Source organism: Anolis sagrei, chromosome 1, assembly GCF_037176765.1.
Source record: "Anolis sagrei isolate rAnoSag1 chromosome 1, rAnoSag1.mat, whole genome shotgun sequence".
NCBI classification, from domain to species: Eukaryota; Metazoa; Chordata; class Lepidosauria; order Squamata; family Dactyloidae; genus Anolis; species Anolis sagrei.
Genome location: NC_090021.1, coordinates 49,563,709 through 49,585,324, shown reverse-complemented (window position 1 = coordinate 49,585,324; position 21,616 = coordinate 49,563,709). Strand labels below are relative to the sequence as shown.

The following is a 21,616-nucleotide window of genomic DNA, read 5'->3' as shown; positions in this document are numbered from 1 at the left end:
TGGTGTTAGCTGAGTTGCCATAGCAACAGGGGCGGAGCCAACTGCCTCTTCATGAGGCAGCTGTGTTTTAAAAAGTCAGTCAGTGGCCGGAGAGCTACTGAGAAAACACTGAGTCTCAGGGTGGAGATTCAGGGAATGTAGTTGTAAGCCGGTGAGCTACAGGAAGGGCCTGATTTCTCTAGTGGGAGAAACAGGGAATTAGTCAGTGGCCGGAGAGCTACTGAGAGAACACTGAGTCTCTAGGTGGAGATTCAGGGAATGTGTCTGTAGCCAGTGTGCTATAGGGAATTCTGTGAAAATAAGCCTTTTAGCTTAGTTGTTATATTAGGGCAGTTGTCCAGAAGGGTTACATCTGCTTAAAGAAACTTCTTGAAGACTGTGCCTGAGATTACTCATGAAACATTACTATTGTAACCATCAAGATTTGTGCCTCTTTTGAAGAAACAGTTAAACTTATTATACTGCTGTTAAAATAAACTTGTTACTGTTCTCCTCAAGTCTTGCCTGATACAGTTTCTTCTAAGTTGAACAGCCTGCAATAATAAAGTCAGCCAGAAACAGTCCCTTTATAAAATAGTTCCTAGGCTGATATTGATCGTTGCCCGGCTTCCCTCATAGATTAGGTGGCAGTGGGTGTTTTACCACTCGCACTTTCACATTTGGTGGCATTCGGTGGCATTGAAACGGTCTTCTTTACAATTGGTGGCAGCAGTTTAACGACTCCTTCACAGGGGGCAGTACAGAGAGGATACTTCATTTAACGAATGTGGACAGTGGGTTGAAGGAGTAAAACCATTTCCCAATTTTCCTGTTATTTCCCCCACCCATGTCCCCACCGTGGAAACAACCCTCCTTTATGATATGGGAAGGGGAAGGGAGGGGGGGGGAAATGGTTTTCACCAGCAAAAATGGGGGAAATGGTTTTCATCCCTCAACTCCCCCCCCCCCATAAAGTATCCTCCTCTCTCTTGTGGCCCCTAGTGGCCTCCGCCCAGATAATGGGACAGTACCATATAGCAAGATACTCATATTTTATGCAGGATTTAAACCTCCCCACCCTGAGGTAGTTCCAACATGTGATGTAATTTTGAGACCTAAGCTCATCCAAAGGAAAATTGTTGGGGAATCGGAGCTGTTAGGCTCAAAAATAACCTTCAGTTGGGGTGATTCCACCATAAATATAGCAGAGAACCAGAAGTAAACTTCATAACCAGCAGAAACTTACGTGTGATGAGCTGGGATAAGTTTCTATTTCTTAGGATGGCACAGGATTGCAGAGTGAGAACTTTAGGTTCAAAAATATTTATTGAAGTAAAAGCAATACATTCCAGATAGAAAAGATCTTGGAGCTAACTGGCTTACTAAATCTCATCTTCTAAAGAAGTAAAAGGCTAAAAAGTCAAAAATAAAGTCCATGCAGCTACATTTTGCCTAAAGTGAGAGGCAAAATGCGTCCTCACTGGAAGGAAGAAAACACGGAAGAGACAAAGGCGGAGACCACATGGTCATCCCAGGGCAATAAAACTGAAAAGAGGAAGTTCCTTCACAGAATTCCATTCCTACATATTCAAAGGGGGAGGAGACAGTGGTTAGCAGGAGGAGGAAAGACAAAGCCCTTTTGGGAAACATTCATGGTAAAGTGGGGAAAGGAATTCCTCAGCTTAATTCTACCTCTAGTCTAGCTACTCATTGAGGTCTTGAGACATGATGACACAAGAGACTTGTGCAGTCCAGGGCTGAAACCTAACAAAAACATTGTTTCAAACAGAGTTGGTATTGTTATTGTTTTACTATTGTTGAATGATTGGTAATAGACATGTATTCTTATACCTGTCAAATTGTAGATGTTTGATTATGTTCATTGCCTAAGTTTAAACATCTAAGGCATTTATGTCTTAATATTTTTTATTTGTAAAATAAAGACTTTGATCAAAGAGGAGACCCGTCTTGTAGCTACAGTACATCAGATAGACAAAGCAGTGGGTATCGTTCCACGAGGTGCATATGTAAAATCACCACTTGGACCTGTGCATGAAAACAGGAACTTTGAAGGTAATTGATACGAGGTCATAGACAATTTTGTTTTTTCAGTACATAAGTGACCATGCCCAATCATTTAATTTACATTTAGCTTGTTAAAACCAACACATTGTGTGGATTTCTGTGTATCTGGGACATCCAATGTTCACATGCAGCCCATGTAACCTGTTTTCCCTTTTCACACGGCAGATATAAAAATGCTATATTCTCTATCTAAGAATATAGGATGTATGAAAAGCACCTATGCAGAAATGTTCTCACGTGTGTGCAGTTGGAAACAGGGGGTAGGATGCGCTTATACTGACTGAATATTGCCAAAAAGCAAACAGAATTGCCAGTTTTTAAGGTTTCTTCATATCCTTCTGATTTGTCCCACTCAGGGCAAAGTATGAATGTGTTAAGCATTAAATCTGCTAAACTGTTTCAGACTTCAGCTTCATATGTTAGCCGTCTGTGCCTAGCCCAGTGCTGCCAGATGATCAGTTTGGAATCCTTGTTTCAAAGAATTGGCATTCTGCTGTTGTTTGCTCAGAGACCTCATGGGGATACAGGGAAGCCAATCTTAGACCCCTCCTGCATCTCTGACTTTATGCAGCGGCGATCAACATCTTAACTGACCCTTGTACCATAAAGGAGTGTAGATTGTTTCATTCTTTATTCATAGAATCATAAAGTTGTAAGAGACCAAAAGGGCCATCCAGTCCAACCCCATTCTGTCATGCAGGAACAATCAAAGTATTCACAACAGATGTCCATACAGGGTTTTTTAATCTCCAAAGAAGGAGACTGTACCACACTCAGAGGCAGCATATTCCTCTGCTGAACAGCTCTAACCATTAAGTTCTTCCTAATGTTTAAGTGGAATCTGTTTTCCTGCAATTTAAATCCATTACTTCATCTACTATCCTCTAGAGTAGAAGAAAACAACCTTTCAATAGTCCAATATGTTTAATCTTTTCTACGACCATTGTTATTATCCATACTGAAATATAAGAGGTATAGAAGAAAGCTTCTACCTTCACATTCCATTGGCATAGGTGCTTTTAACATGGAATGTAATGTTTTAAAATGTTTAATATGTTTTAATTTTAATTTAATTTAATTTTAATATTTTGGAATTGAATGTGTTTTAAGGCATTGAATAATTGCCTCTATGTAAGCCGCTTTGAGTCCCCTTCGGGGTAGAGAAAGGCAGAGTATCAATAGAGTAAACAAATAAATACATAAATACTGTGTGGAGCAAAAAGATAAGAATGTTTACATGATTTTTTATTTGGAGTAACTTTTGGGCTTTCTCCTGATCCTGCAGTGTTTTTGGTTACAGTATTTGCTTGAAGGATGCTTCTTTTGTTATAAGCCTCAGTAAGATTGCAGCAATCATCAAAAGATTAAAAGATTACCTTTACCTAACTGCCAGTTCAAATTGGGATGCTTAAGTGGAATTGCTCATAACTTCCCTGAATAGCACTTTCAGTTTCTAGAGTTCTTTCTAGCTATGTATTTATTTATCATGTCAGAAATGAATTGAGAATCCAGTTATAATGTATTAAAAACCCACAAAGAAAGTTAAAAACTTAGCATTATACTACATTTCCTTTGACCAGAAGCTGGCCACTTCAAGTGCTTCTGGTGTTGCTGTATCTTTCTGTCTGAGCTCTTTTAGTGCCATCAGTACAGAAATACTTGATAGGTCCATTTGATAGTGTGCTTATAGTAAACTTGAAAGTAGCCATCTTTTTAAAAAAGAGACTCTTAAGTAGTGCCATTTTTTAATTATTTATGGAACAGGTTTGTCGTTGACAGAGGGCAAAAAGTTAAGCTCTTATTTCCATTTCACTGAGCCTGAAAATCTGAAGAATAAAACTCTCCTGGAGAAAGCTGACTTGGATCCAGCCATTGATTTCTTGGATTCTCTTGAACATGATATTCCAAAAGGTAAGTAAGCAGTGGAGTCCTGCATGGAAAAATGAGTGTTTTAGATCTTGCATTAGAAGATATATTGCTCTCTTCTGTGCTGTTGTAGTAGTAACAAACAACATCTAGCATTATATGTACTGGTGAAAATCCTGTTCAATGTGATAGCAATTGTGTTTTTTCCAGGATTTTGCAATAGAAGCCATGGAAGGCCCACATAGCATGAGCAACCTATTTCTCCATAGGTCCAACTTACTATTATTGTTATTGTGGAGGTTGGAATTGCTGTGGATGGCACAGCAACCAAAATCCTAATCACCAGGTCTCTCTGCTGCTCTCATCACAACTATTTCCTGGCTGGCAGAGAGTGGGGCGGGATTGGGGAACTGATAGAGAAACATCTTACTATTTTTTAAATCAGTGAATGAATAGTGACCGAAATCCTTTGAGACTTGGAGGTCCTCTAGAGGTTCCCAAGGATGATGTTATTGCTGTGTGTTGTGCTATGGTGAGATGCTTCTCTGCTGCATTTCACATTCTCCAATAGTCAGGAGATGGCTGTGCTGGTGGGGCACAGCATAGAAAATGTGGGTTTTGAAGGTGAGGTGGGTTTTATGTTCAATTTATGGTTGCTACTCATATGAAAAACATGTTTAGTATCCCTTATCTGAAATGTTTGGAACCAGAAATATTCTGTATTCGGGATTTTGGAATATTTGCACATATATAATGAGCTCCTTGGAAACGGGAGCCACTCATATTTCGTATATGGGTCATAGACATAGCTTAAGGATAATTTTACACACAATGTTTAGAAAATAATTTTGTGCATGAAAAAAAGTTTGTGTATATTGACCTACTCAAAATCAAAAGTACAACTATCTTAGTTAACCATGTGGACAATTTTGGTTTTTGAAATATTTTCCATTTTAGAATTCCTGAAGGGATACTCAGCTTGTAGAGCTCATCCAGGATATTGGTGGTGGCATTTCTTGCTTTACATCTGTGGTCTTGTCCCTCCTGTAGCATAGTTATATTAGCTCAGAGGACTAGCAGGGTTCTGTCAAGTATCTGACCCCAAAATATGGGCTCCATGTTATGTCCCTTTCTTCTTATTTTGTTGAGAGGAAGAGGCAGAGGATGACTGCAACATGCCTTGAGGCCACCTGATCTATTTGTGAAGGAAACTGAGTTTTGACTTCTTGCTTGTATTTATTTCTCTTAGTTGTTTATCTGCACGTGTTAGCTTATTTGGAAGATATACAACCCAACTTTTATTGCAACAATTCTCAGACAGGGAAGAATTGGAACAAACTTATGTAGCAAAAATAAAACTAACTGCCTTGAGCCCCAGCTTTGGGGAGAAGGCAGCATGTTAATGACTAAATACTAGAATGTAATTCTTCTTCCTTACACAAAGCAAATAAATAACATCCAGCAAAATCAGACTGAGTGTCTCAAACAGTATATGCATGTGAAAAAGCTAGACCAGTTTTCACTGTAATCCCTGGTTTTGAAACATGAGCTTTCCAGTGCTGAGAATGTTAAGGTAAACGAAGACTATACTGGAGCTGTCACATCCTTTCACGGGACAGCTTTGTCTGCTTCTTGTGTCATCACCCTTGTCTGTTTGAACTCACTGTTTCCTCCTAATTAGAAGGGGGTTGCTGCAGCCAATGCCCTACTGGGTGAGATAAGACTGCTGATGATAGAAGAATTTTTATAGTGTTTGAAGTATTTTGTTGCCCTTTTCCATCCTCAATATTGCTTTCTCTTATCTAAATGGGGTCTTGTTAACTGTAACCTTATGTCCTGAGAGGTTAGGTTAAACTTTTTGGTGGGCTAAACTATTGCACTAGGATGCATAGTCAGCAGTTTGTTACTTTGGCAGGATAGACTGTAGCGGCCTCCAGAATGGAGGAAGATTTGTCATGAAAATTCCTAGATCTGTTTTATCATTGATGTTGTTATTTTTTCTTCTCCCTTAAAACATATTTGAGAATATTAATGTTATACAAAAACTAAGAGGTTGCAATGTCAAGTCTGTGAAGTTTAGGCTAGGTTCTGATTTTTGTAGCTTTCATATATTCGGCAATGAATTATTCTTTCTTACACTGAATTTGGGAACTTTATAAGCATTCTAAAAACATGCTGAAGTAACCTTTTCCATTCTTGATTATCTTTCCTGAGCTGAATCAGTAATCAATCACAGCTGGGAACCCTAATTGATTTTGTTTCATAAAATAGTATTAGTGCTAACATTATCTACTCTCATCTGTTATTGTAAAGAGGCACCAAAACAAACAAAAAAGGGTTAAGCCATTAAGTTTTTCCTCCACTGGCTTTTCTGGACAATGTTAGGAATTGTACTTCAGCTCATGTGTTTTTCAATCATTCATTTGTCATCTTTGTCAGAAGCAGAGCAGTTTGTGACATAGCTCCTTTTCCATCAAGTACGGTGGTGTTATTACATGGGCCACCTACATGGAAGTTGCAGAAGAAGCCAGGAAAGCCTCAAAGAGCAGGAATAGCCAACTAGTCTAAAGAACAGTCTGAAAGTTGTGCATGAGCTTTCTAAGTTTTGTGCCAGGAAGTAGCAGTAGCACCTGGAGCAGTTTGGCTTTCATGGAGTGCTATAAATCTGAAAGAGTTTCCAAGGGGCTTCTGTCATAAAGTGTATTTGAGGGATATACAGACTTTGAGAGTAGAGTGCTGAAGGGGGAAGCGAGGGGTATTTTTGCAATGTAGTAGTATCCAGATTTGTAGTTATTCTCTCAATGCAAATATTATCATTGATGCAGATATAATTTTACTTTTTGTAAAATGATGCAAGGCAGATCGCAATCCAGGTCCAGTAATAAAACAACAAATGTCAATTAAGAAGGTATACACATATCAAAAATAATTCACAAGAAGACCAACTGTAAAACAGGTCAATATTTCTGCTGCTGCTAATTCAGAAGTGAAATTAGCAAGTATAAGAAGGTCACTGGAAGCAGATGTAGAAAAAACAGGAACAGTTGACAACATAGTCACTTCCATGCCTTTGTAAATGCAAGCTGTGAATTCGGAAATACTAGAAATAGCTTCAGTTAATTTAGGTTTATTGTGGAATTTACGATTTTTCAGATGTCACAGATGCAAGGATGGCATCATTCTTCACTGTATGGTACTGTTTTTATTCCATACCAAATACTCAGATGGGGTTTGTCTGTCATCAGATTTGTGTATTTTAGAGATAATCTCAAGGCATGGATCTTGCTAAGATTAATTAGTTTCAACATTAAATTAATAGCAGTGTTTTACTTAATAATATTCTTGCACATTTATGGGTAATTGAAATATATAATACATATATACATTGTAACTATACTGCCCCCGTAGAAGAAATGAAATAGAAACAATAGAACACGTTTTATTGCAGTGCCACTACTACACAATGCAACGTAGCCAACTTTTATATCCAATCCTGTCCTGTAGAGGATTGTTAGATACCTTTTAGAGGACAAGTACCATAGGGTGATTCTTAGTGGCAAAATTCCTCGTAGTGGCAACAAGACTGAGAAAGCAACTGTAGAGAAATGTTTATTATAGAGTGTTTATTAAACTGTATTTATGTATTACATTTATTGCCATGGCCTAGCTGTGAGGGATAGGTTGCCATGGTGACAAGACAAAGCCTCAGAGGAGGTGGGCGGAGCTTAAGGAGGAAAAGGTTTGAAAGTGGCAGTTAAGCTCCAGTCCGGTGGAAGAGACCCGGGGAAGAGGATAGCCAGTTAGGGCTCTGTTGTGAAGCTGTGAGAATTCAGTAGTTCCTAGAATTTGTGAATATTTCTTCAGCAAGAGAGCTGAAGGTGTTACCTTGTTAGATTGCTTAGGTTAAAGGAATCTAACAGAGGGGGTTTTCAGGATTGCCAGTAAGGAAAGACTGGTGATCAGTGGTTTGTTCCGAGTATAGGGCAAACAGTGTGGACATTCACAATAGGGAACTCTGAAGTAGTATAAGCACTTCACTAAGAAGAAGTTTGTAGAATTGTATCATCAGAAGCATGTATCTCAAACCAGCCATTTTGTAACATCAAGCCTTGTGCCAAGTTCAAATTCTCAAAACTGCAACAATTACGTTCTGTTAACAATAAAACTTGTTCTCTTTATATTTCAAACCTGCCTCCTCGATTGCTGTCATGCTTGGTGCATTCCACACTACCAAAGTCACCTCATAACACAACTAAAGATAAACAGAGACCTAAACCAGCGTCTCTAAACATATTGGTGGCAGCTTAATTGATATCTAAAAGAAGGTTCCTCACAGAATATTAGTGGCTATAAAGAAGATTAATACTTCCTCACATAATTTTGTTGACAAGCGGTGGGATTAGTGCTTCTTTACATAATTTGGTGGCATCTAGTGAGATTAGGGCTGCTTCTTTACATTTTTTGGTGGCAGACGACGGGATTCGTGTAACAACTAATCGAGTGCCTTAAGTTTAATTTTAAAATAAGTTGTGAGGTAAAAGTTGCTGAAAAATGGCTACCAGGCGACAGAGAAAGCTGGCTGAAGAAAGAGAGGGAGACCAAGGAGAAAGTTCGAGCTCTGGGTCAGAGACAGAGTTAGTGCCTATGTCAGAAATGGCTTATAAATACAAACTGGAGATGGAGGAAAAACGATTAGAGATGAGACGATTGGAGATGGAGGAAAAACAATTGGAGATGGAGAGAGAGGCTAAACAAAGAGAGTTTGAAGAAAGACAAAGAGTGAGAGAATTTGAACGGGAGTTAGAATTGAAGAGAATGGAGTTTGAGCTAGAGAAACAAAGATTGGCTTTGTCTCAAACATCCAGTGATGTTCAGGAAGGGAGATCTGGAGGGGATACCCCAGATTTGATGAAGAAATTCTCAAAATATACCAAGGAGGATTGTCCAGAGAAATTCCTAATATCTTTTGAAAGATGTTGTCGTGATTTTGGAGTGGCCAAGGAAAAATGGATGACATACCTTAGGCCACAGATAAGTGGGAAACTTTTGCAGATTTATGGACAGTTGCCTGAAGAATCTTATAGAGACTATGATCTGTTTAAGAAACAGATTCAACAAGAGTTTAGATTGACTCCGGAATATTATAGATTTAAGTTCAGATCCTTAAAGAAAGATAAAACTCAAAGTTTTGCTCAGGTGGCCTCTAGATTGTCTCAACTGTTCGATAGTTGGATAAAGACGTCTGAGGTAGAAGATTATCAACAGCTGAGGGAACTTTTGAAATTGGAACAATTTTTCCAATTAGTTCCTTATGAAATTCGTTGGGTGATTCAAGATCGCAAGCCATCCACGATTGTAGAGGCAGCGGGTATGGCAGATCAAATAACAACCTTGAAAGAAGGATTTAAAAGAGAAGATCTGCCAGGGGACAAAAGAACAAACAGGCAGCCATTTTATTCACAACAAAAGCGCCCACAGCAAGAAAAGGGTGCTGACATAGAAGACACCCCCTATAGGAGGCAGAGTGTAATAAGACCAACTGCTCCTGAGGTAAAACGACGGTGCTTTCAATGTGGAGAATGGAATCATTTAAAATATCAATGTCCCTTGTTAAGGAAAGAGAAAACAACCCTCTTTGTGAATAAAATGAAAGAAACACCAAGGGCAGAAGCAGATACTGTTTCAAAGGAGAGTTCAAGCTCAGAGCCTCAAGAGAAACAATGTCTGTTTATCCTGTCAGGCAGCCCATCTAAGGACTACTTAGAAACCATTTCTATTGATCACAAAGACAGGAAAGGACTCAGAGATACAGGTTCCGAAGTATGCATCGCGCACCCTAAAATAATACCTCAGAAATTTCAACAGCCAACCTCTGAAATAAAATTAAAAGGTTTAGGTCCCGCGATCCCGACACCCGTGGTGACCTTGCCAATAGAATATAAAGGATGGAAGGGTATGTGGGATTTTGCAGTCAGTCCTGACATACCATATCAATGTTTAATTGGAAATGATTTGGCTGAGGAGATTAAATTCTGTAAGATGGCGTGTGGGGAGAAAGAATGTAACAATGAAAGCCCTGAACAGAAAGCCCTGTGTTTTGCCATACAACAAGATGGGGACGAGAGTCCAGAAACCAGCGCTACAGTGGCTGAGCTTGTTAAGAAGACGGGAGGAGTTGAGGAGATTCGGCAGGAACAGAGAGCCGATGGATCTCTGAAGCCTCTATTTGCTTTAGCTCAAAACCCCACAGTATTGCCAGAAGAACAGCCCTCCAAGTTTATACTGAAGAATGGTGTCCTATATAGGGAATCCAAAAGTGTAAACTCGACAGAAAGATCAGTGACATGTAGTCAAATTGTAGTGCCTCAAGGTTTTAGAGAACAGCTGATGAGGGTGGCACACGAAAACCCTCAAGGTGGACATTTGGGCATAAGAAAAACCACGAAAAGGATCACTAAAAACTTTTATTGGCCTGGCATGTTCCAGAGGATCAAAGAGTTTTGCCAATCCTGTGACATCTGCCAGAGATTGAGCACTGGAAGGGATAAAGTTAAAGCTCCATTGATCCCTATGCCAATAATTGGGGAACCATTTTACAGAGTAGGCATTGACATTGTAGGTCCTCTCTGTAAACCAAGCAGACGTGGTTACCGTTACATTTTAACCATGATTGACTACGCCACAAGATATCCAGAGGCTGTAGCTCTGACTAACATCGAAACAACTACAATTGCAAATGCCCTGCTGTCCATTTGGGGAAGAACTGGATATCCCAGAGAACTGGTCTCGGACTTGGGAACCCAGTTTACTTCCAAGCTTCTGTCGAAGTTGCTGGAGTTATGTGGAATTAGACACCTGACTTCCACAGCATATCATCCGCAGACAAATGGACTGGTTGAGAATATGAACAAGACTTTAGTCAAAATGATAAAGTCTTACAGTCAGGAAAGGCCTTATGACTGGGACGTCAAGTTACAACAACTGCTGTTCGCCTACAGGACCGTCCCTCATGACAGCACCGGCTACAGTCCATTTGAATTGCTGTATGGAAGGAAAGCTCGTGGTCCGTTAGATCTGTTGAGAGAATATTGGGAAGAAAGTCCGGCGAAGGATCCTGTTCCAGTGACGGAGTATTTAAGAGATCTTCAAGCAACAATGCAGCTGGCTAGAGACGTTGCTCAAGAACATTTTCTTGCGGCTCAGCAGAAACAGAAAGACTATTATGACTCTACTGCTAAGCCAAAGGTCTTCGACATCGGAGATGAAGTTTTATTTTTATCTCCCAACAAGGCCAACAAGCTTCAATTGGATTGGTCTGGACCATGGAAGGTCATCAGAAGACACAACCACATAAACTATGATATTTTTGATGAACAATCCAATGTAGAGAGAAGAGTCCATGTAAATATGTTGAAGCCTTATGTTGTAAGATCTGCAAATGTATGTTTTGTTGTTTCAGAAGAGGAATCCGGTCCCTTTTCTTTTTGGGAGGGTGATCGTGAACAGTTCAGGAATGTAGATCGGGTAGATATGAATGTAGAATTGTCCCTACCTCAGAAAAGAGAGGTTGTAGAGGTTTTAAATAAATATAGGGACATATTTTCGGACTTGCCAGGAAAGGTCCAAGGAGTCCAGCATCGAATAAACACCGGTGATGCTACTCCTATTGTATCTCCACCCTACAGGGTTACGGGGAGAATTAATGAATGTATTGAAAAAGAAATTAGGGAAATGTTGGACCTAGGGATTATTGCTCCATCGGTTAGCTCTTGGGCTTCACCTATAGTTTTAGTGCAGAAGCCTGACAAAACAATTAGGTTTTGTGTAGACTATAGGAGGTTAAATAAAGTGACCCAGACGGACACCTATCCTATGCCACGTTTAGACGATCTACTGGAAAGGATGGGGAAGGCCAACTTTATTAGTAGCATTGATTTGACCAAGGGGTTTTGGCAAGTGCCCATGGCACCACAAGACCGTCACAAGACCGCTTTCCGGACCCAAAATCGATTATTTGAATTTTATGTCCTTCCTTTTGGCCTAAAAAATAGCCCGGCCACATTTCAAAGATTAGTGGACAGTGTTTTGAGTGGACTGGGGTCTTTCTGTGTAGCCTATATTGATGATATAGGGATTTTTAGTAATTCATGGAGAGATCACCTTAATCATTTAGATCTGGTGCTAAACAGGTTGAGGGAAGCAGGGTTAACCGTTAAAGCTTCCAAGTGTAGGATAGGATATAAGGTTACCAAATATTTAGGACATTTAGTGGGAGGAGGTCATATTCGACCTGATCCTACTAAAGTGGCAGTTATACACCAGTGGCCAGTGCCCAAAACGAAAAAACAGGTTAGGGCATTCCTTGGATTGGCGGGTTACTATCGAAAATTTATCCCATCCTTTAGTAATCTGGCAGCCCCTCTTTCGGATCTTACTAAAAAGAAGAACCCGAACCAGGTAATTTGGACTCCAAATTGTCAGACTGCCATGGATCAATTGAAGAAATCCATTACTTCAGATTCTGTCCTAATGGCACCAGATTTTGACAAGCCCTTTATTTTGACGTGTGATGCTTCAGATACTGGGCTTGGAGCTGTCCTAAGCCAATTGGATGTAGAAGGAGAAGACAGACCCCTATTGTTCTTAAGTAAAAAATGGCATTCTAATGAGTATAGTATGTCAACAATTGAGAAAGAATGCTATGCCATTATCTGGTCAGTCAAGAAACTGAAACCGTATTTGTGGGGTAGGAAATTTACTTTGCAAACAGACCATGCTCCCTTACGATGGCTAGATAATGTAAAAGGTACCAATAACAAACTGTTAAGATGGAGTTTGGGTTTACAAGATTTCATATTTGACATAAAACATGTTTCAGGTAAACAAAATGTAGTTGCGGACGCCTTATCAAGGATTCCATAGGTTAAAGGTTTGTATATATGTATAGTTGAAATGTACCTAACTATGATGCGTTTCCCTTTCAGAATTGATATATGTATATTTATTGTTAAATGTTATGTAGGATTATTTTTGCTATTCTAGGATTAAGAAATGTGCAAAAATATTTTTCTGGGGGGGAAGGTGTAGAGAAATGTTTATTATAGAGTGTTTATTAAACTGTATTTATGTATTACATTTATTGCCATGGCCTAGCTGTGAGGGATAGGTTGCCATGGTGACAAGACAAAGCCTCAGAGGAGGTGGGCGGAGCTTAAGGAGGAAAAGGTTTGAAAGTGGCAGTTAAGCTCCAGTCCGGTGGAAGAGACCCGGGGAAGAGGATAGCCAGTTAGGGCTCTGTTGTGAAGCTGTGAGAATTCAGTAGTTCCTAGAATTTGTGAATATTTCTTCAGCAAGAGAGCTGAAGGTGTTACCTTGTTAGATTGCTTAGGTTAAAGGAATCTAACAGAGGGGGTTTTCAGGATTGCCAGTAAGGAAAGACTGGTGATCAGTGGTTTGTTCCGAGTATAGGGCAAACAGTGTGGACATTCACAATAGGGAACTCTGAAGTAGTATAAGCACTTCACTAAGAAGAAGTTTGTAGAATTGTATCATCAGAAGCATGTATCTCAAACCAGCCATTTTGTAACATCAAGCCTTGTGCCAAGTTCAAATTCTCAAAACTGCAACAATTACGTTCTGTTAACAATAAAACTTGTTCTCTTTATATTTCAAACCTGCCTCCTCGATTGCTGTCATGCTTGGTGCATTCCACACTACCAAAGTCACCTCATAACACAACTAAAGATAAACAGAGACCTAAACCAGCGTCTCTAAACATATTGGTGGCAGCTTAATTGATATCTAAAAGAAGGTTCCTCACAGAATATTAGTGGCTATAAAGAAGATTAATACTTCCTCACATAATTTTGTTGACAAGCGGTGGGATTAGTGCTTCTTTACATAATTTGGTGGCATCTAGTGAGATTAGGGCTGCTTCTTTACACAACTAACTCTGATAGGGGTATTACTTGAAACCATGTAGATGTATCTTGTACATCTGCACTTCTCCTGAGATGGGAAAATTTATAATGACTATTGGCTTTACTGATGGGCCTGTGGTCCATTATATATATATATATATATATATATATATATATATACATACACACACACACACATACATACATACATACAGTGAAGAATGTTTGCAAGAAATGTCAGATATAGAAGAGGCACTTTGTTCCTGCATTTCAGTATAGTAACAACAACTATATATAAACAAATTTCCCACTTGTCCCAGCTATTGTCCAAAACCAGTAAGGATAATGCTCCTTATATCATATTCCCAGGAGTTGCCTGTTAGCCTTTTCATTCTTTCTTCCATGATCCTGAGAATTAACCAAACTGAAGATGCCCAGCACTGAATTCATTTTATAAAAACTGAATTCTCTCTGCCCAGTATTCAGTAGGACTTTTAAAAGGCTTCTTTGAATATTCACATAAAGCCTTCTAGTAATGCTTTCATGATCAATGTACAAGTCCTGAGTGCTGGGAGGATTGAGGCTAAGAGACGTGAACCTGCTTTATCTCCAAGCATTAGCACAGTTAATTAATTCCCTTTTAAAGCCACCTCCCCAAGTTATTAATCCTCTATTGGCCTCTGTCTCCAGATATTCAAGAGGCCTGAGTCTGCAGAAGCATTTACAGCTCTTAGCCAGTGTATGCAGACTGTAAGGCAGCCTGTTATCATCGGAGTGGAGGTGGCTCTAAGACAAATGGTTACCTATCTCCCAAGTGGCCTTGCAAAACCCAACAAAGCGCTGCGCTGTGCAGGCCACCTACTTTCACCCAGCCTCCCTTTTTCTGCTAACGTTTCACAGATGTGACCCGAGCCCTTTCCTTTCATAGCTTAACACTAAGCAGCACCTCCACAGCTCTGTGAAAGCTGTGAGCCAGAGCACTCTACTTCTCTGCCTGCCAAGAGCCACATGGGGACAAGACCTTTCAAAGCTGCTTTACTAAACTAAAAAGCTTATAATGGATAAGGGGGAAATAGGGGTGTTTGAGAGAAAATGATGCTGTTAAGAGGTGGAGGAGAGAGTCTAGTGATGTTTCTTTAGTCTCTTTCGCAATGGAAAAAAGACAGCTGTGCATTCAAAATGTAGAAATAGTGCACGCAGCCCTTGGTGTTACTGAGTAAAGAATAAAATTCCAATAAAGTGTTAGTAACATAATAAAACCAGTTGCTGAAGTAGCTGCTCATTTCTGGAGGACAAATTATTCCCTTGACTGTGGATAAATGGATCTGATCAGTGGCCAAAGTATCAAGTAATTGGGTGTGGTTTTGCTTGTGCCTTGCAGCTTGTGCTTAATACTGCCCAACACCTTGGAGGGTTGTACTAGCCATCTTCCAGTAGGGGACACTGTGGTATCAGCTGGGAAGAAAGGACAGAGAAGTAATATGAGAAAGATTTGGACTCTTCAGTAAGGTGAGGACAGAGAAATCAGACTGTGTGTGGTATATGGTGACCTCTTGAACTGTGGATATGGAGAGGAGACTGTCAGCCTGCTAGAGTTCACACAATTTTCAGGAAGGCCGGTTGGTCTTTCAGAAGATTTTTTTAATACCATCATCCCAGTTGTGTTCAAATTGAGGTCCCCTGTGATTTGACTTATCAAAGGCCACACACTCGGCCTGCTCGTGCCAAGAATACGTGTCTCTATTGACACTGTAGGTTCTGGGGCTGCTACTTCATCGGGTGTTCCCTCAAGGTGTGACGTTTTCTCTGGAACTGATCCTTTTGGGACGCAGTAACATGCACAGTGCCAATTAGAATGATTGCTTTTGATTTTCTGACCACCCACAGTACCCAGCACTTATATTTCATGAATTTCCTTCTGAATATAATAGACTATTATATAATTTTGGGGGTTCAAACACTGAAGGATTTCAGGGACCATATGTATTCTGAAATTTTGGCTGGTCTTCCTGAAGGAGACTATTCATCACTTCTGAAGCAGCAGAATGTTTTGCTTTTGTAGTTACTAACCAGAACAAATGAGGTCAGGGACATGGGTTTTTACAGCATCGTGTCAGAAATTTTATTTACAGCGTTTTTCTCCTAAAAAATAGAAGCATGAAAGCATTTCTCCACCCAGTATACAACTTAGCTCATAGTTCATGCCCCCCCCCCCCCATCCCGCCAGTTTTGTTATAGGGCATTTGTTTGATTCTGCAAACACAGCTGAAGAGTAATTTTATTCCATTTTATCTGATTTTTAAAAATATTTATGAACATTCTCATGTACATTGTATGCATGAATGTTTATTTCTGCATTTTTTGAATAGAGAACAAAGTTTGGAGAAATGCACTGTCTGGTGGATAGCAGTATTTCCTTTCACAAATTAGTCCAAAAAGCATGGAATAGGTCAGTATCTTACACATGCAGACCAGATTACATTCTCCAATAGCCCCATTCTTTGTATCAAACACTTTTTAAAAAGAAATTATGCTGAGATTTAAATTTATGTAAATTGTGAAAATACCCAACTGGCTCAGCTGGAGCTTTTCGGCCTAAATTTCAGTGTCCCCCCCCCCCCCCCAATGGCGTAGAAAATGAGGGGAAATCCTTATTAAGTCCGCAAATGATACAAAATTGGTAAGGGTCGATGACATATTGGAAAATTGGAACAGAATTTTAAAAACAGTTTAATGAACTACTAGTAACAGAAGGAAATTCAACAGAGGAAAATCCAAACTTCTCCATTTAGGCTATAAAAATGAAATGCATACTTATGGGATAGGGAATACTTGGTTTAGCAGCAGTTTGTGTCAAAAGGACATTGGGATGATTGTTGATCATAAATTAAACATGACCCAGCAGTGTGATGCTGTAACAAAGAACCCAGTAATGTCTTGACATACATTAATAGAACTGTAGTTTCCAGCACAAGGAAATAAATGTCCTGTTATATTCTGCAGTGATCACATTGACTACACTTGGGATAAAATGTATTATTTGCTCTTAACATTTTTATTGTAGTTGATTAATCTGTGCCAATAAACTGGAAGGTTGAAACATGCAATTCTATTTAGGCATAAGTGTGTTATTTTACATCCCGCTTCAGCTATGGGCTCATTATGGCCATGAAATGGTCTTAATTTCAACCTTCTGTCCAAAACCAAAGGAGAATAATATATTTTGCAGGATTGTTGTAAGGCTAAATGTTCCATGAGCACACATCCATAGAACTGAAATAATGAAAAATAACCATAGTGTGTTGTGATAGGACTAAAAGGAAATGAAAGGAGACAACTTTGTGGCACAGTTCTAGAAGGAACACGAAAAGCACTGCAGACTACTTCAACCAGAGAAGTCAGCCATAGCAGAGCACCTGATGAACCAGCCTGGACACAGCATATTATTTGAGAACACAGAAATGCTGGACCACACCAACAACCACCATGTCAGACTACACAGAGAAGCCATTGAAATCCACAAGCATGTGGACAATTTCAACAGAAAGGAAGAGACAATGAAAATGAACAAAATCTGGCTACCAGTATTAAAAAACTCTAAAATTACAACAGCAAAACAACAGAGAGGAAACAACCAGGCACAGATTAACACCTCCCAACAAGAGATTTTCCCAGGCTCAGGCAGGCCTTCAAATGCTAATGAAGGTGATCAGCTGAAACATTCACACCTAACTGCAGCAGGGAAGAGCTCCTTGCCCCACTCCAGCCATTCCACAGATATATAAACCCATTGTCCTAATTCCAACAGACTTCACTACCTCTGAGGATGCTTGCCATAGATGCAGGCGAAACGTCAGGAGAAATGCCTCTAGAACATGGTGAAAAAAACCCACAAGAACCTACAGTTCTAGAAGGTTTAGAAGGAGAGGGGCTGTCAGACCACTTTGTCCTTCCATTTTAGACTTTTGATGGTGAGAAAAGAGAGGTTGAAGTCAAGTTTATGTACATCATACAAACCGGATAAGCTACAATTAAATTCCCATTAAATGCCCACCCACTTTGACCTAGGGCATCTCTGTTCCCTTGTTGTAGAATAAAGTTTTCAGTCCGTATCCTTCCCTCCTGCTGGGTACATTGGATTATTAGTTGTGGGGAGTAATTGCCCTTTTGTAGTTTTGTACCCCCACAGGTTTTTCTGGAGTATGGCCAATTAAGTTGCTTCTGCCCCAGCACTCTTGTCACATCACATCACATCTCAACTGTTAGTCTTTGTAATTCTGGAATTAATCTCTGTTTGTTTCTCATCTGTGGATACTTGTTCTCACTAAAATTGCTGTCATCTTTTTAAAAAAAATCCTCCCCACAATAAATGCTGAATTTGTTCACTTGCATCCATAACTTTTACAAAAAATAGTCATGGGTAATATTAAAACATAGTTTTTGCCTGAATGAGCTTCAGCAAGCTTTGTGGTTTTGTATCCTTCTTTCTCTGCACTCCTGGACACCAAAGAGAAGCTTTTCTTCTGATTCTACATTAACCACAATTTCTACAATGTCAAAACTTGGGAAACTGATGTGCTCCAACTGTGCCTTGGGAATAAGAGTCTGAAAGTATGGAGCTGATGTATGTGACCTATGGTTGCAGCGAATAAACCAACATCAAGCCGGCAGGACTGAAGTCTGACAGGTTGGAGGTTTGAATCCAGGGAGAGTGCGGGTGAGCTCCCTCTGTCAGCTCTAGCTCCCCATGCGGGGACATGAGAGAAGCCTCCCAGAAGGATGGTAAAACATTAAAAAAAATCCAGGCGCCCCCTGGGTAATGCCTTTGCAGATGACTAATTCTCTCACACCAGAAGCAACTTGCAGTTTCTCAAGTCGCTCCTGACATGAAGAAAAAAACCCTCATGTATTAGCAGATTGTTCTCCATTATTTCTAAATGTGCTCTGAAAAAGTGAGTAGAGAATAAAAGTAGCTAATGTCTTCAAGATTTGTAAAGGTAGGGGTAGGATATTGCAGATTCATGCTTATACAAAGGGAAAAGGGATGGTTGAAGTAGGGCTGGATAGTGGCCAGGAAGAGGGATGACGTGGGATGTAGCCCAAAACAGTTGTATATAGTTTAGATCTTTGAACTAAATGAAGTGAAACCTAATGGTGAGCTATGTACTAATGTGTTTATGGTATTCCTTTTTCTTTTCTGGAAATACCACAAATGGATTGCAGGGTCAGAAGTGGAGGGAAGGTTATGTTAGATCTTTCTGTTTGGCCCAGTGTTTCCCCAAATGTGAATACAATTCCAAGTTGCTATTTCTTTTTAAGGAAGAACAGTGCTTGTTTCGGTTAATGAGGTGACTTCAGTTTCTTATAAGAAGGCATATATTTTAACTTCATTGGGAGAAAAAAAATATCAACATGCTAGTGAGTTTAATGTTCCTTTCTTTTTTTTCTAGAACATCTGCTATTGTGAAAGTTAAGGGAAGATCTAAAATTTGGAAGAGGAAGAAAGCAGTTTCTCCTTTTTTGATGACTCTTAAATGAGGCACATTTATTGGGTGACAAAATTTAGGAAAAAGTTATATAAGCTGAAAATTTGCAATCATGTTACAAGTACATCCAGTTTCATGCAAAATAAGGAAGGCAGCAACACAACTCCTTTAATTTGTTGTCTGTGACCAGTTGGGTTTCATGAACCCAGGAAATAATAATCTAGGAATTTTTCAGGTACAGATCACCATGGCCTCTAAAATGTTAAGAAGTTGTTTTGTGCCATAGTGTAGCTAAATTAAAACCTTATATTTTCTGATTCCTGTGGAAACATACTCTAATAGAAAGCTTCCACATAATTCTATGGTGTAAAATTAATGGTGACTTGAGGAATCTGTCTAGCTCAATGGTTCTCAACCTGTGGGTCCCCATGTGTTTTGGCCTACAACTCCCAGAAATCCCAGCCAATTTACTAGCTGTTAGGATTTCTGGGAGTTGAAGGCCAAAACATCTGGGGACCCACAGGTTGAGAACCACTGCTCTTTCATGTTCTGGGGTGAATTTTGCTTTTCTTTTTTTTTACTTATTTTGCGTTTTCAAAAGGAAAGCAGTTGGGTGTGAACAAAATTAATGGTACATGCATCAGATTTGTAGTGTAATTTTTCTTAGAACTAACAAATCTTTGTATGTAACACTGCCAGGGCCTGTTTATTAATGATAAAATATTCCCAAAAGTGCAATTCCCATATTTGATGGTGCGTGTTTACTATGGCATTTAAATGTTTGTGGTTTCTGGAAGAGATAAAATTAGACTCACCTTATTGTCCAGTGGGCATCACTTTATGGAGTTATATTTCAGAGCTCATATATTTTTGGAACTAATGTTTGGAGGTAAAATCAATATAATAAAAACATGCTTTCTCTCCGATACTGCTTACATATGTGACTTTAGGCAATGCTGTACATTTGGCATATGTCAGCTGCCATTTTTTATTGATTAATACACACTATGGTATATTGTGGCTGCTTTATTTATTTACCACATTTGTATACCGTCTTTCTCAGCCGTAGGCTTTATGGCTTTCCTGGCTTTTAGCTTTCATGATGGACAATAGAGGGGATACTATCTCCTTGGTTGGAAAGCTGTAGCCATTTCACAACTTCAGTTACCCAACCTGACAATGCAGGGAAACAAACAGAAAACACAAGGAACTTTCTTTTTCTTCTAAGCTCCCCACTATATGACTGCTAGGATAGCACTGCACTTTGTCACTTCACTGCTAAATGCAATTAGTATTTCTTCCCAGTCAGTAAGGTGGTGGCATATTGTATGACATATACTTGTAGTAGCAAAAGAAGCACTTGGTGCTTTCCTAGCAAGTACAGAAACACTCTGCAGTGTCTGAATTGGATATATTTTGTGGTGACTGGTAGTATGTTGGTATATGTTGAGTATATAGAGATGAAATACTGAGAGACCTGTGTAGCTGTAGACCCAGGTTTTTTGTTGGTAAAACAGATTGCTCTAGAATGGAGAAATGTATCGATGATGCATTTTCTGCTTATTCCTCCTCAAAAGATGGCTGGATTTAAGCAATGTGGATGCTGTGGGTTGTTGATCCACTTCTATATTTATCACTGAAAATGTTTAGCCACTAGTAAACTCTGCATTTCACTAGTGATGTAAAATGAATCATTGTTTTAAGATCCACCAGGAGTTTCAGTCCTGCTAAGGTACATAGAATTATGGTACTTCAGAAATTGCTGGCAAGAACTTTGGGACAGCGGCAGTGTTTAATGCTCTAGGGAAAAATAGAAACAGTTGAAATATTAGTGTAGTTGTGTTCACATGGCCATAGAAATGAAGTAACCAGTTCTGTTGTAATTCCTACAACAGAATTAAGAGCAGAAAAAGTCATAGATTTTCTGTGGATTGTGAAATGGTACCAAGTATAATTCTGCTATCTCTCTAGGTGGTAGGTCCTTTTAATGTAAGTCGATTGTTCTTATTACTATAATAAAACCTTTTGGGACAGGCCCCTTGTACTAAACTATTATAGTAATTGTTCTTATTATTATAATAAAACCTTTTGGGACAGGCCCCTTGTACTAAACTGCATCCCCCTCGATGGACTGTCACCTTGTCGTGGTGAGGGGGCTTGCGTGTTCCGATGAACCTGTGGGCACAACAACTGGAGTCGTGCACTCCCAGGAGTGGCCTCGGGGGAGGTCCCAGACCAAGCACAGTCCGAAGACCCAAAGACCTCAACGGCGGAGCAGGC

At 39.6% G+C, this 21,616-nt stretch overlaps 1 protein-coding gene across 2 annotated transcripts in view; it reads left to right on the top strand.

The window, feature by feature from the left end:
* The window catches only part of RSPH9 (radial spoke head component 9), a 39,409-nt gene that overhangs the window by 7,538 nt on the left and 10,255 nt on the right, over positions 1–21,616 (top strand). Inside the window, exons 3-5 of one of the 2 annotated variants that reach the window (XR_010909297.1) lie at positions 1,923–2,052; positions 3,829–3,975; positions 15,232–15,359. Coding sequence is in view for 1 of the 2 variants with exons in the window: in XM_060754036.2 (XP_060610019.1) it covers positions 1,923–2,052; positions 3,829–3,975 (277 nt within the window). In the remaining variant the exon portion in view is untranslated. The remainder of the gene's footprint in view (positions 1–1,922; positions 2,053–3,828; positions 3,976–15,231; positions 15,360–21,616) is intronic. The other variant, XM_060754036.2, reaches the window with a different exon arrangement.